The sequence below is a fragment of the Psittacula echo genome (genome assembly GCF_963264785.1).
Source record: "Psittacula echo genome assembly, chromosome: 4".
NCBI lineage: Eukaryota > Metazoa > Chordata > Aves > Psittaciformes > Psittacidae > Psittacula > Psittacula echo.
The window spans coordinates 34,342,200-34,355,909 of record NC_137738.1 but is presented as its reverse complement, the minus strand read 5'-3'; the positions used below and the strand labels follow the sequence as shown (position 1 = coordinate 34,355,909).

The 13,710-nt window shown below is 45.9% G+C and overlaps 1 protein-coding gene across 2 annotated transcripts in view; it reads right to left on the bottom strand.

Moving 5' to 3' along the window:
- PDE10A (phosphodiesterase 10A) overlaps positions 1–11,869 on the bottom strand; it is a gene marked incomplete at both ends in the record, with an annotated part of 176,212 nt that extends 164,343 nt beyond the window's left edge. Inside the window, one exon of one of the 2 annotated variants that reach the window (XM_080617046.1) lies at positions 10,978–11,869. In XM_080617046.1, coding sequence (XP_080473172.1) covers positions 10,978–11,869 — 892 coding nt within the window. The remainder of the gene's footprint in view (positions 1–10,977) is intronic. The other variant, XM_080617047.1, reaches the window with a different exon arrangement.
- Positions 11,870–13,710: the final 1,841 nt, after the last annotated feature.

Below are 13,710 nucleotides of genomic sequence, written 5' to 3'. Positions count from 1 at the left end.
AGAAGATTTATTCTTTCATCAACTCCCAACAGCATGCTGATGTGGCTTGGTTTCCCATCAGCACTGGTGATCCTTTGACTCCACAGAGAACTTATAGAATCATAGAATGGTTTGGGTTGGAAGGGACCTTTTAAGGTGAAGCTTTAGCTCACCCAATTCCAATCTGTCTGCCATGGACAGGGACACCTTCCACTGGACCAGGTTCCTCAAAGCCACATCCAACCTGGCCTTGAACACTGCCAGGAATGGGCCATCCACAACTTCTCTGGGCAACTTGTGCCAGTGCCTCACCACCCTCATTGTTTCCTAATGTATAATCTAAATCTCTATTCTTTCGCTCAAAAACATCCAGGAAAGGGATTCGACCAGCCTGTGTCACAGCATCATTGGTAAAGAAGAGTGTGAGGACATTAAGCCAGTGCTGTAACTATGTCCTCATTGCTCCCAACAGCCTCTTACAACCTGCTTCTAGAGGTTACCAGCACACAAGTAGAACCTACAGCCACCTTTGTAGTCCTTCATCAATCACAGCAGCCTACAGCTCAATATATTGGCATACATTCATTCTGCATGTATCACAGGTTAGGAAGTCAGACAATGTGTCTGAGCCTTTCTTCTGCTACTTCTGCTGAGCTGGTAGTGACTTCAAGCACAGAAGCATAGGTTAGGTATCTCAACTGCCACTAGTAGACCTGCCAGAGCTCATCTCTGAGAGGTCTAAAACCTACCAAAATTATATTAAAGACAATATAAAATTATTTATGCAGACTTTCAGATCAGTTTGACATGACAAAGTGAAGTTCAGCACAGGACACTTCTATATTTAAACAGAGCTTAAGTCTTAGTAATTTATGTTTTACCAAAACAATTTCAATATTGCTCAATATAACTGTGATTTGTACTAAGAGACAGAGAAGGGGCATGCTTTCTACATGTAGCCAAATCTATGCTTTAAAAAAATGTTAGAAAAAACAGGAACAAGGTGGATAAATTATTAAATTACAAATAAAAATAAAACCATAAAAAAGGCATATACACAAGGTAGAACAATAAAACTTTCAGAGTGACCTAGTCAAACAGTAACAGTGGTAGATGACATGGCCCGCTGGCATAATCAAGAGATTATCAAATAGCAGTTGGCTGAGGGGTGAACATGATAACATTAAGCTACAAAAGGTGAAGAAATAAACTAAAACATTAGCCATAAGAAGATTCATAAAGTCCGTAAGATTCACTAAGCCCAAGCTGTTTCTAAAAAGAGGAAAAAAATTATAGTTAAGCAGAAAGAAAGTACTTATGACATTAAAAAGAAAAAATAACCCTCACACTTAAACAAAATGTAATCTTATACTTCAGTGAAATCTTATATTTCAGTGAAAAGATTTCAAAATTTGATCATTTGCTGGGAGATATTTACATATCAAGTCTTTCATCTACACCAAAAGAAACATCTCAGAGTTTACAAATAGCTTTCCCTATAAGGATAAACATTTTCTTCTGCTGTAATCACATTCCTTTGAGCAATAAAAATGTTAAACTTCTCTTACCATTCCAATCTTCTTTTTCTGTTTCTGATTTCTACCCCTTCAATACTACTGCCATAGATAGATAAACTTCCATTATTTTTCATTAACATATGTAATATGTTTTAGTGTGAGGTGTCCCTGCCCAAGGCAGGGGAGTTGGAACTAGATGATCTTAAGGTCCTTTCCAGCCCTAACTATTCTATGATTCTATGATTCTATATCACCACACAGACTTGGTTCATGCTTGTCAACAAGCAGACTTTGTGTCTTCTCATTCCCCTATGAATATTCAATTATGCATTTTAGCCACAGCTTTTAAGAAGCCTTCCAAAACAGCAAGTTCAGGAAACAAAGACAGACAAGCTAAATAACTGTATGAGTCAGGCAGTAAGCCTCCAGCAATGGGCCCTTATTCACTGGATCCATCTTTCACTCAGGACTTTGTAGAACTTGGGGTTTATTTGCTACGAGAACCTGGTCTGGAGAAACAAGGCCTGCCCTAGCGCCACGAACAGTATAAAGATGCCTCTGCTGATCCATATGGTTATGTCCCTACACAAGTCAATAAAAGAGCCCAAAGCCTGTTCTTTACTGTTGCCAAAAAGAAAAGGGACATGACACTGCTTGCATTCACAAAGCTAAACTCTTCTCCTTACACAAGGTCAGAAGAGACAAGTACAATTCCCACTGCCTTTTGGGAAGAGCTCTCCTTTGCTTTCTCCCAACACACATGCAGGCAGTTAGGCATCTGTCTAAACTAGACCAAGAAGCACACTGGAAATTAAGCAGAATGGGCAGAACTGGAGCTTGAGCACATGCCCTCTCTGTGCTTAGTTCAGAAGTATAAGCACTCCATATAGCTCCAAATAAAGTCCAAAAAAGGTCTGAAAGAAAGGCAATCTACAAGCACATTCCTACCCACAGCCTATGAAAGTTCCTACAGCATGCCAGATGATCCTGTTCTCTCTACCACCACAAAAGCTAAGATAGAATTTGTAAGGGGAATGCACTGTTCTATAAACATAGAAAACTGCAGGTCATCTGTTGAATGCACTTCTCAAAAGGACACCTGTAATCCCAAGACCCTCCTGCATTCATAATCATGAACTGAAGGTCACAGAACTACATTTAAGACTCAAAAGTCATGAAAAAGCAGCTTCTTGAGGGTAGTTGTCTCAGAAGTCTTTTCTGGTGATAACTGAAGTCTGAAGAAACAGAAACAGTGAGACACATCCACACAAAAGTGATTTGCTCACATGCATGAGACACAGGAGCCTGGCATGATGAAACCTGAGCATACTGGCTAAGGCAGTGCCTGTTTTGAGAGCAGATGAGTTCAGTTTCCTGTTACATCAAACAGTAACTTTCAGTCCTACGTTTGCTTTTAAAAAAGCAAGGGAAAAAAATCTCTACTGACATCACACTTAGGGCTGGGCAGACAGTGGCAGATTAGGAAATACAATGAGTCACTGCAAATACAGAACACAAAGACAGAGTTTGCAAACTGCCATGCAAAATATAGTCTTACCAAAAAAAAAAAATAGATAATACAGCTGAAGTGAACTACACCAGAAGAGTAACAGTACTGCAGTGCCGTCATACAACCAAAGAAGTTGGGGAAAATATGAACACTGTAAAAAGGGTAGGGTAAGACCCAGGCCCACCACAGCAAAAAACAAAATCAACACAATTTACCAGTCAAGAAGGAAGTATCAGCTAAAATAAGCTGATGAGTGAACAAGGAGCAAGTAATATTAAGCCAAAAATCCAGATACAACTGGAAGAAAGAGAAAGCCATGCAACGAAAACACAGCCGACAAAGCAATGTTCCAAGAGAGAATTCACTCTGGAGAAGTTGCCAAAGTATCTGTACATGCATGAAAGAAAACCAAAATATAAACACAAAAAAAATATGGTGTAAGTAAAAGAATGAGTTATTATAAACTTAACTGCTATGTGCAGGGGGAAAACAAAAATCACTAGTGAAATACTAAGGCACATACCTTTTTTTTTTACAAATAAGTCAAAGACCATTAGAAAAGAGGATAGTAGCTTTATCAGTTTGGAAGTAAATAAAATAAGACATTAGAGAAGAAAAAAATGGGGAAATAAAAGTTAGGCATTGAGGAAAACTACAAAAGAATAAATGAGATGCACACTTAGCCACTATAATTCACGCAAAGCATTTTATTCTCTGAAGTAGCAGAACACCCCAATGTTGCAGACATGCTACTAAATCCAGGGTAAAGAAAGGGGCATCTTTTCTGCCAGTTAGGAAATTCCACAGGTGAAGTAAAGTAAACAGTATTATTAAGGTGAACACGGTAATGCTTGTCAGCAGCTAGAAATGTCTGCTATTTTGGGTACGTAAGGGTCAGAAGGATTAGAGATGCAAGGTTTCTGTACAAAGTTGTTAGAACTTCTGACGCAAAAGTTTTCTTTCCTTTAGGAACTATTTGTGGATTGACATTAGGGGATTTCTTTTTGATGCAAGTGGACTGGTAAGAGGAAAGAAGAATGTTGGAATTATTAACAGCTGAATAAACTTTGTTAAGAGAAGTACAGCTGAGCTCCACAGAAGTTGGTTGGTAACACAGAAATAAGGAATCAGATCAATAAGTGCTAATGAAAGCACTAAATCTTCACAGTTTTCCAGAAGGAAGGTGGATTAACTGGCCTCAGATCCTGACAATCTCTTACTTGGGTCCCAATATCAAAGGAGGCAAGATTATTACTGCTTCTATGTTGAGGGGGGTTTATTATTATTTTAATTAGAAACTGCTGAAATGAGAATGAGTTCTCTAAGGCAGTAAATAACATCCAAAAGCCTTCTCTTTTGGTATTCTTGAGCCAGAAACACTTTGGAAAGCCTTCAATTGATACAGGGACCCCAATTCTAGTCCTATTGACCCATGAGATTTGGCATCTCTTAATGATGTAACATTTTCTTCCTAAACTCACTCACCCAGACTAAAACTTGCTATCAGTGTACTTTTCAAAAGAATATGAAATTTGGAATCACAGTATTTTTCTTCTTAATGCCACCTACAAAAAGGTGCTGAAGAGTGAGGAATTAAGAAAGCTTCCTGTGGCAATAAATCGCTGGGAAGCAGATATATAAAAAGAACTCCAAAATAAAGGAGTTCCTTGTAAATATGTAAATTATACACTTTTTGAACTAATTCATACTCTTGCCAAGTTCGGGTTGGTTTTTGTTGTTTGTTTTTTTTATCCTAACAACATAATTAGCATACTTCCAAGTGAAATAAAGGATTCTCAGTGTGCACTAGAAGTAAAGATTAATTCATCAATTTACCACAGAAATTCAGAACTTCTTAACCAGATTGTCCTTCTCTCCTGCAAAAACAAGCACATTATGAGTATTTTAGAATGTTAATTTTTTAATAAAGTCATAATTGTCAGTCTGTTACCTGCCTTTTGAACTGTCTCATTTGAGTGTGCAACACATCAATACGTTGTCTGGCATAGCAGAAGCCAAAGTCTTCTAACAAACATCAGCCAGGCTGGTTCCTCCCACACTAATTATGACAGCTTGGCACGAAGTGGTGATGAAACCACAGAAATACACAGCTTTTTCATACGCTTTTAAAAAGGGGACAATGGGGGGTGGAGGGGAAACCCACCTCCCAAGATGAAAATCCTGTTCCTCACCTTGAAACAAATTAGAAAGAAAAACCAGCATAATTTAATAGAAGAGGTAAAAGCTGAGGCTTAATTCAATACAGTTGCCACGTTCAACCACGTCAGCTTGTCACATCCCACAGGAGAAGCTGAGTGAGCTGTGAGATCCTTCAAATGGCAAAGGAATGAAGTACTGCAAGGAGCTGTCAATCAGTAGGTGGCACTCTTCATGTTCTGACAGTGGGAAGCCAAGAACCAGCACAAATGAGGACACATTACATAGCAAAGTCTTGATCTTTAGCAGAAATATCAACAAGAAATATTGATCAACTTTACCATAACTGACACCCATGGGAAATGCAATGGCTTCATTTCAGTAACATATACAGCAATCCTTGTACATAATCTCTGAAGTTCCCAAGAATTATAGAGTGTTACAAAAATTTTGGATTAACACTACTGCATACTAGTGTACTAAAACCAGTATTTTAAGAAATTATCCATTACATCTGCGGAATACTTTGAGTGCAGCCTTGTAGCTAATTATGCAGATTACATTGGGTTTTTTAACATAACAAGCCATAGCACAATTACTTAGGTATTTCCACAGCTGTTCTTCAAAGCTGGGCAATAAATTTGTTGCAATAAATGAAACAGATAACTGAATCTTTTGGAACAATATATGAATTGTTATTTCTATTATATTTACTTGTGACAATGTGGCCAATGCGGCCAATGCATCAAAAGATTCAGTCGTTTTCAGAGTTCAAATCAATACAAGGCATAACAAAAATCAAAATGTGGCTCCACAAAGCAGGTGTCACATTTTCCATTCATGCAAATAGTGCTTCTTCACTTAACAATTACAGGCTTTTAAAAATTTTAAATACAGACTAAAATCCATACGCATTGCTGCTCATTTAATAAAAAAGTAAAGGAAGAGCAGATTTAGTAACATGAGTTCGAGTACAGGTACTTGTAAGCAAAATAGCCAGCAGAGGGAGCATAAAAACAAAGAAAATAAAAACCCCAAAGAGCTCTTTTTTCTTTTATATATTTTTCATGATCTTAGCTTTCTTTTAGAATAGAATCATAGTGCCAAAAGTGCAAAAACTAGAATATTGTAAAAACCACTGAATTTTAAAGTATTAAACATAATGACTTGAAACTAAATACTTTTTAAAGTAGCATTAAGAAAAAAATTAGCTCATATTAGCCTCACCAAACACACAAGGTTAACATCGACCAACGAGCTTCATAAGCTATATCCAACTTATAAATCCACACATGCAGAGACTCTCATTCTTATTTTCCAAATAAAAAACTGAGTTCATGATTTGAGTACACTGTATGTTAGATACAAACTATTTGTATTAGAATACAGCACAAAGTGTTAAAAGTGAACAAAAGGCACTGTTCTACTGATCCGCACAACAGAAGATTTAAAAGCAAGTAAGCCAAGTATATGCCCTAGATCCATAGTGGGAATGAGCATTTACAGGACTGTTTCAAAATCGAGTCACTGCGTTATGCATATGCTGAAATAAAAACTCATGCTTTCAGGTTTTCATCATGTCCAACCAACAAGCGTGACTTTAACATGAGCAAAAGGAAGGAGAACACAAACGGTGATTGGAGCCGCCAAACTTATGTTAGAATCTTAAATGGGCTGCCATCCTCCTCACACAAGTGACAAAGAGAAACCATTTCCCAACTCACCTACACTATCCCACCACGCATAATCACACCTTCCACAGTCCATTTTACAGGAAGAGCAAGCTTACTGAGTTAAGAGTGAAGGCATCACCTCCCCTCTCGAGGCCTATGAGCACTAGATACCCCCAAGCCATCAGGAAAAACATGGACAGCTGAGCTGAGGAGTCAAAGGGACAGAGAATTAGTTATTTCAAATTTAAACTGCAGGCTTTATAGGCAACCGCTTGTAGAAATACCTGACTTGGGCAAGCAAGTCCTTTTTCACTTGTGCCCACAGTTTCCATTCCCTTTCCATATGATTCCCTGCTGTTTGCCCTCTGTATCAGTCCGTTATCCCCCTAAATAGAATGGCAGTGCTTCAAACCAGGATACATGGTGTTCCTATACATTAAGGCAAAAATGTGGTATTATGAAACATCAGTCCTGATGGGAGCCACTGAATGACATCATTTATGATGATAACTATACACTGTGTTAGTGACAATTTTGCTTTCAATTAAAGTGGAGCCAGAATCCCTAGGGTGAAAACCAGAAACAATTGTTTTCTACATCAGCATCTACATTTTAAGGATGATTTAATTGTAAAACCAAACCCTGTCCACCTTTACACATGGGATTCATTGGTGAAGATCAGCATTTGGATGACAAAACCCTGATTACAAGTAATGAATACACAGACCAGGAAAGAGAGTCAAGCCAGGATTAATTTTCCCATTAGTGCAGGTAACAGAAACACTTTTAACTTTATTTAAACTTTAATTGCTATTTTCTTCCACAACACTACAGATCTGACTACATCTACTCTTTCTTAAGAGTACGACTCAATCAGGAAGTCTTAGCATCTGGCACATGAAAGTGCAGGATAAACTTGCAACATCACAAAAGAATAAAAAAAGGCAGATAAAAATGTAACTGCATAAAATATCAATATACTGATAATACTCTAATAAGCAGAAAGCCCCCCACCCTGTGAAATACTCATACCTGTGAGCAGACTCACAGGACACAGAAAAAATATGCTACATACGTGCAGCTTGAGAGACCTCGAGTGTAGAAGGAACATGGGATTCGCCCCTGAAGGCAAGTCATTTCACAGAAACGTGGAATCCCTGGCAGCTTGCGGTATCCTAAATACGGTAGAACTCCACTGAAGAACTGATCTGGATGTTAGATACCAGAAGTTCCTCAAAACACTATGTTACACACAAGGTTACAGACTGTAGACAGCTATGAAAAACACCACACCACTTCATGTAGTTCATGTAAGTTTCTTCAGTCTAGTCCAGGGCTTTATTATGAATCTTAAAAACAAAAATAGCCAGATATGGCACAAACTGAATATTACAGAACCCAAAATTTTAATAATATCAAGAACCTTCTAACAAACTCCTGACTGGAGAGCATGCAAGTCAAAAGAGCTCAGAGGAAAAAGAATACATCTCTAGCAATTTCATTGTTTTCCAGTTTTAAGGATTATGTTCAGTCACTTTTAAATTTCCCTTCCAAGAGAGCTCACTTCAATTCTCTTCCCTACAGAATTCTTCGGTTTCCCTATGAAAATATTTAGAATTTTTGTCTTTAAAGTCAGACAGTGTATATGCATATATACGTATGATTTAGAACCTAAAATACAATTCAGGAAACAAAAGCTATGAGATGCAGCACATTATCTTCATTATTCTACATGATCTCATCCTCTACAGAACAGTAATAGCCTTCTGGCTGCACTGTATCTAGGACTGTGCACAGTACTCCAACAGTTGGACAAGTGCTCTTTGGAGTAGCTGCACTGGAACGGCATAGTGTCTTGTTTGACTTCTCTCCACTCCTTTTTTCAGCCTGGTTTCCTAAGGAAATCAGGCTTAGGCAATCACTCAGGGAGGGAGAGAAGTGTATGCATATGTATATACGCACACATGTGAATGTCTGTCTGACCTCACTAATACCTTTTGAGCCTACTGGCTAGTTTCAATCACATTCAAAAGAGGAGTAGAGATATCAGACATGTAAGTTCTTGAAAGTTTCATGACAGCATTCTGCAGAGAACAGAAAAGTGACTCCACAGAGAGACGGGCTGCGTGTCTTCTTAGACGTCACTAAATTCACAGTGGAAAGAACCGTTCTGCTCCTTCTCTGCCTGCAGGAAAATCTTCAGTCAGAGGTCATAATCACTCAAAGATGACCCAGTCTCTTGTGTTCAAGTGTTCATAAAATAGCTTAAGTTGCATTCATCACTGCTTTTAAAATGGTGTTTTGTATAGAACTGAGGTTTTCTGTGTCATCTTTTTCTTGGTCTAGCATAGAAGTGAACTGCCCTACATCACACACGTTCCCTGGCTTAGTCCCTCGTTCCCAAGACGACTTATTTTAAAACATCAGTTGTACCACACACATGATAGCGTGCTACCCCTCTCAAACACAGAGAAAATAAAAACTGGAAGAGTTTAGGATTTCCTTCAGGCCTCAAAACTAAACAAATGCGTGGCTCTGTAACATAACCGACTATTGAATAAAGTTTCAAAAAGACAATGCAGCAAATACATAGTAATATTTATTCACCCCATCAGAGAACAGAACAAGTACTACCGCACTTGCAGGCTATTGTGCTAAAGATAGCTGTAAGGCAAAAAGACAAATAATGAGATTTCAGCCGATATCTCCACAGTTCTTCTCATATCCCCCCAAAATACATACATGTGTACACTATGTACTAGTCACCTACATCCAAAAAACCACCTAATAAAAGTATGCTAACAGATTTGCATGCAAGTTTAGGGAGACTAAAGCACAGAACTATGATTTAAGAAATTGTCACAAAGGAAAAATACCCCGCGGCTGACTGAAATCACCCTCATCATCACACACTAAACAAGGGGGGGGGGGGGGGGGGAGGAAACAGAGTTCATGATTAAAAAAAAAAAAAAAGAAAAAAAAAAAAAAAGAAAAAAGTATTTCAGCCCTGTTGCACCTCGTCTTGGTCATTCATCAACCCCAGCACACTGCCCGGCGGGCCGCTGGAGATGAGGAAGGGCTGGCGGGAGGGCACGCCGACCCGGGGAGGTTTCAGCCCCAAACCCCGGCGGCGCCCACCCGGCTGAGCATAGTCTGTCAGTGAGACGACTCGAAGAGGGAAGGCGGCAGCGGCAGGCTCAGGGCAAGACACCCGAGGGGGCGCCGGACCGAGTCCATATGAACACGGAGTTTCTGCCCATGCGAAACCCTCCACCACCACCCCAACCCGGCTTAACAGCTCGGGCCGGCCGACCCCGCTACCTCCAGGCACCCCGCTCCAGCGTGCGGAAAGCACCCGACGAGCCCCGCACCGAGAGGCCGAGGAGCCGCTCTCGCCCAGCTCCCGCCTCCAGATACGGGCGAGCGCGACCCCGCGCCCGATCTCGGTGGGAGCTGGCGAGGACTGAGCCGGCAGCGGAAGCGGCTCGCTGCGAAGCGCCCTTCGCGGAGCGCCTCGGCGCCCCCGGTGTGCCGTTCTCCCGTCACTATCGCCGTTGCAGCGCCGGCCCCCAGCGAGAAGCACGTTTCCTCTCCGGCTTCTTGCCCGCCTCGCAACAAGCCACGGCCGGGAAAGGCGGCACCCAGTACCACAGCCGGATCAGAAACACGGAATTTGCACGCGTGCGACAGATCTGACAGGGGATGCAGGAAGAAGAGATACATTCCACCCTTTTTCGGTCCTCCGCCGCCGCTTTTCTGTCATTTGCCGATACCATAATGCTTCCTTATTGCTACTCAAGTAAGTAGGGGGGGAGTCTCCATTTCTGTACGTCTCATTCCTGAGCAGATTAAGCATGCACCAAGTAAAAGGCTGGCACACACATAGGTAGAGTTGTCCGACCCCGAAACAATGCCGAAACCCACGAGGCGTTAGCAGCCAGCTCCCACAAAGAGCACTCGGTTACACTGAGCATCCCCTTTGTCCGTGCATCCTCAGCACACACCCGGCCGCTCCTCCATGCGTCCACGCACGCCCCACGTATACGGCCCCTTTGTGTCTGCGTCTCCCCCCCACTCACAAAGAAATGCTCTTTCCTTCAGGCATGCACCCCGCCTCGGACACAGCCCTTCGCCTCCCCACGAGACACGCGCGACCCGCCGCCTGGCACAGCGCCCTGGTACCTACTTGTGTTCAAGAAACAGTCCGTAAACCTCCTAAAGCAGCTTGTAGAATTAGATCCATCTTCCATGTCTGGCCCTAGGAGCAGGGGAGACGAGAAGGAGAAGAAGGCGCCTCTCTGCCGCTGCTGCCGCCTAGGAGTCCTGCTCCCGCCGGGGCCGTCACCGCCTCGAATCCCGTCGCCGCGGGCTGCTGCTGCTGCAGCACCGAGGGAATTGTAGGACCACGGACGAGAGGCGGCTGGAGAGAGGAGGAGCCGGGAGTGGTGCTGCCGGGGGCCGCCGGCTGCGGAACGGAGCAGCAAGCCCTGGATGGAGGAAGAACAGAAGAGTCTCCTCCTGCCGCTGCCGCCTGGATGGGCGATCAAGTGAGCTGCTGCTGCTCCGCCAACATCTCTTCCTCCTCCTCCTCCTCCTGCCGCTCTCGTTGCCTCTCCTCCTCCTTCCCTCCCTTGGAGACTTGTGAGGTTAAAGGAAGACAAGGAGGGGAAATGAGGAGGCGGCGGCAAGAAGTAAAAGGAAAATGGAGAAACGGAGGAAAAGGAGGGGATTGGAGCGAGGAAAGGAGCCGCTGCCGCTCTGGGGACGATGCTGGCGTTGGCGGCGGAGGAGGCTGTCCCTGCAGCGCGGCTCCTGCTGCTGCTGGTGGTTGTTAAGAGGAGAAAGAGGGAGCTGCAGGCAGCCGAGCCGCCTCCAGGAGCGGGGGGAGGAGGATGAGACCTGCCGCTGCCTCCACCTCCGCCGCTCTGGCCATCGGAGTGGAGCGGGCGGCTGCCGGAGCCGGGCTTTTCCCCGGGTGCTGCAGCCAGGGGGGCCGAGGGGCGGGATATGATCCGCTTCTCCGGGTTGGACATGCTTCCGCTCTTCCCTCCCTTTCGCAGTAGTTTAAGGCAGGACGTCTGGGAGAGATACCGGAGTAAAGCGAAAGGGAAAGCCGAAGAAAGACGGAGCCAAACAAAACCAACGGCGGTTCGGTCTTCGGTTCCCTCCAGCGACCCGCGGGCAGTATTTCCTCCCCGCCCCGTCTCCCCGCACGCACGGAATGCTCACATTTCCGTTCCCCCTTTAGGCCGGAGGGGACAGGGCGCTACTGACCGCCAAGCGGTTCCGATCCCCTTTTAAAGTCTGCTTTTCCTCATGCTCCCACCTCTCATTCAAAGCAAGAAAACTGCAACGATCTGTATTTTCTTCGAGCGGGGCAAAATACTGTCCCGAATGTCCGTGCTTGCCTGCAAAGAGGCAGATGAAACCACCGCAGTGCCGCTTCCAGCCGCGGCCCGGCCGCCAGAGAACGCCCACTGGCGGAGCCAGCGCTTCCCGGCTGCCGCCCTTCCTCCCGTTCCTTACCGGCGCGCACAAGGGAGCGACGGCACCGCAGCTGCCTAAAGGGAACGCAGAGAGACACGCGAGTAAAAAAACATCCTCCCTATGCGAACTCGTTATTTTAAACAGATATTTCCATCTACCGAGATCAAAAAGCAGGCGCCCTGCGGCGCCTGGGATGAAAGTGCCAGCGTGCCCCTCTGTTTCTGTGGGGCATCAAATCCCCGTTCCCATGCGGAGATGCACAGTTCCTCCCTGTTGCCCCACATCACACGTGTTTGCTCCACACACGCCCCTCCAGCCACTCCCCCCCTTACCCCCTTGGCGCATCTGCAGCTGCACAGCGCTCAGCCTCAGCCCTCCGAGGCGTCCAGTTCACCTAGGGGCTACCTCAGACGCTGGCCTCTGGTGCGCCGTGGCTCCGGGGCTGCCGCTGGCCTTGCTCCACAGGCACAGGCGGCGTCGTTCGCCAACGGAGCCCGTCGAGCCGGCACTCAGCGCCCTGGCGGGGTCCCCCTGCGGGCAGGGTCCCGTCCCGCAGCCCCCGGGGGGGGCGCGCTCCCCCTGAAGGTGAGTCCTGCTACCTCCACCGGCCCTTCCGCCACCGCCTCGCCACCCCGCCTCGCCAGCCTGGCCGCAGTCCGCCCGTCCCGGCGGCACGGCGCCTAGGTGAGCCGCGCTACGGCAGCCCTCAGCGGGGCAGCCTCCAGGGGAAAGCCCGGCCGAGGGAAGCCCAAGGGCGGGCCAGGAGCGGAGCGGGGCCGAGGGCTGAGCTAGAAGCCCCCGCCCCACGTATTTCGTTTTCGCCCCTAAGTCGCTTTGCCTTGGGCGCCAGCCGTTGCCGAGAGGCAGGCGGAGAGAGGTCCAAGCCCCCAGGAGCTTACCTCCGACAGCGGAGAAGGAGCCAGGCATCACCAACCGGCGGCGGGGCTCCCTTCAGCCCGGCCGGGCAGTGCCTTCGGGCCGGGCGGGTGCCGGCCGCTGGGGAGCCGTTGTCCCGCGCCGCCTGTCAGCGTAACAGCCCCGCAGGGTAGCGAGCAGCGCGCCCCGGCCCGCCCCATCCGCAGCGAGGATCGTTCGTGCCCCGGGGCAGCCCGTACGGCCCGGGTAGCCCCTGAGGCGGTGGCGCTCTCCAAGGCGGGGTTCGGCCGGCCCTGCCCTCACCTCCCCTCGCCCGGAGGGCAGCGGCCAGGCCGCAGAGCTCCCCCTTCTCCTCAGAAGGGGCACCGGGCTCAAAGCCTCGGCCCGGCCGCCACGCTGACAGCTGCCTTAGGGCGCCGACCGCTAGCGCGAGAAATCCGCCGGTGCTCAGCGGTGAGGCCAGCACACGCCGAATTACACCCAGCTCGGCAGGACGTTCCAGCAGGGGCTT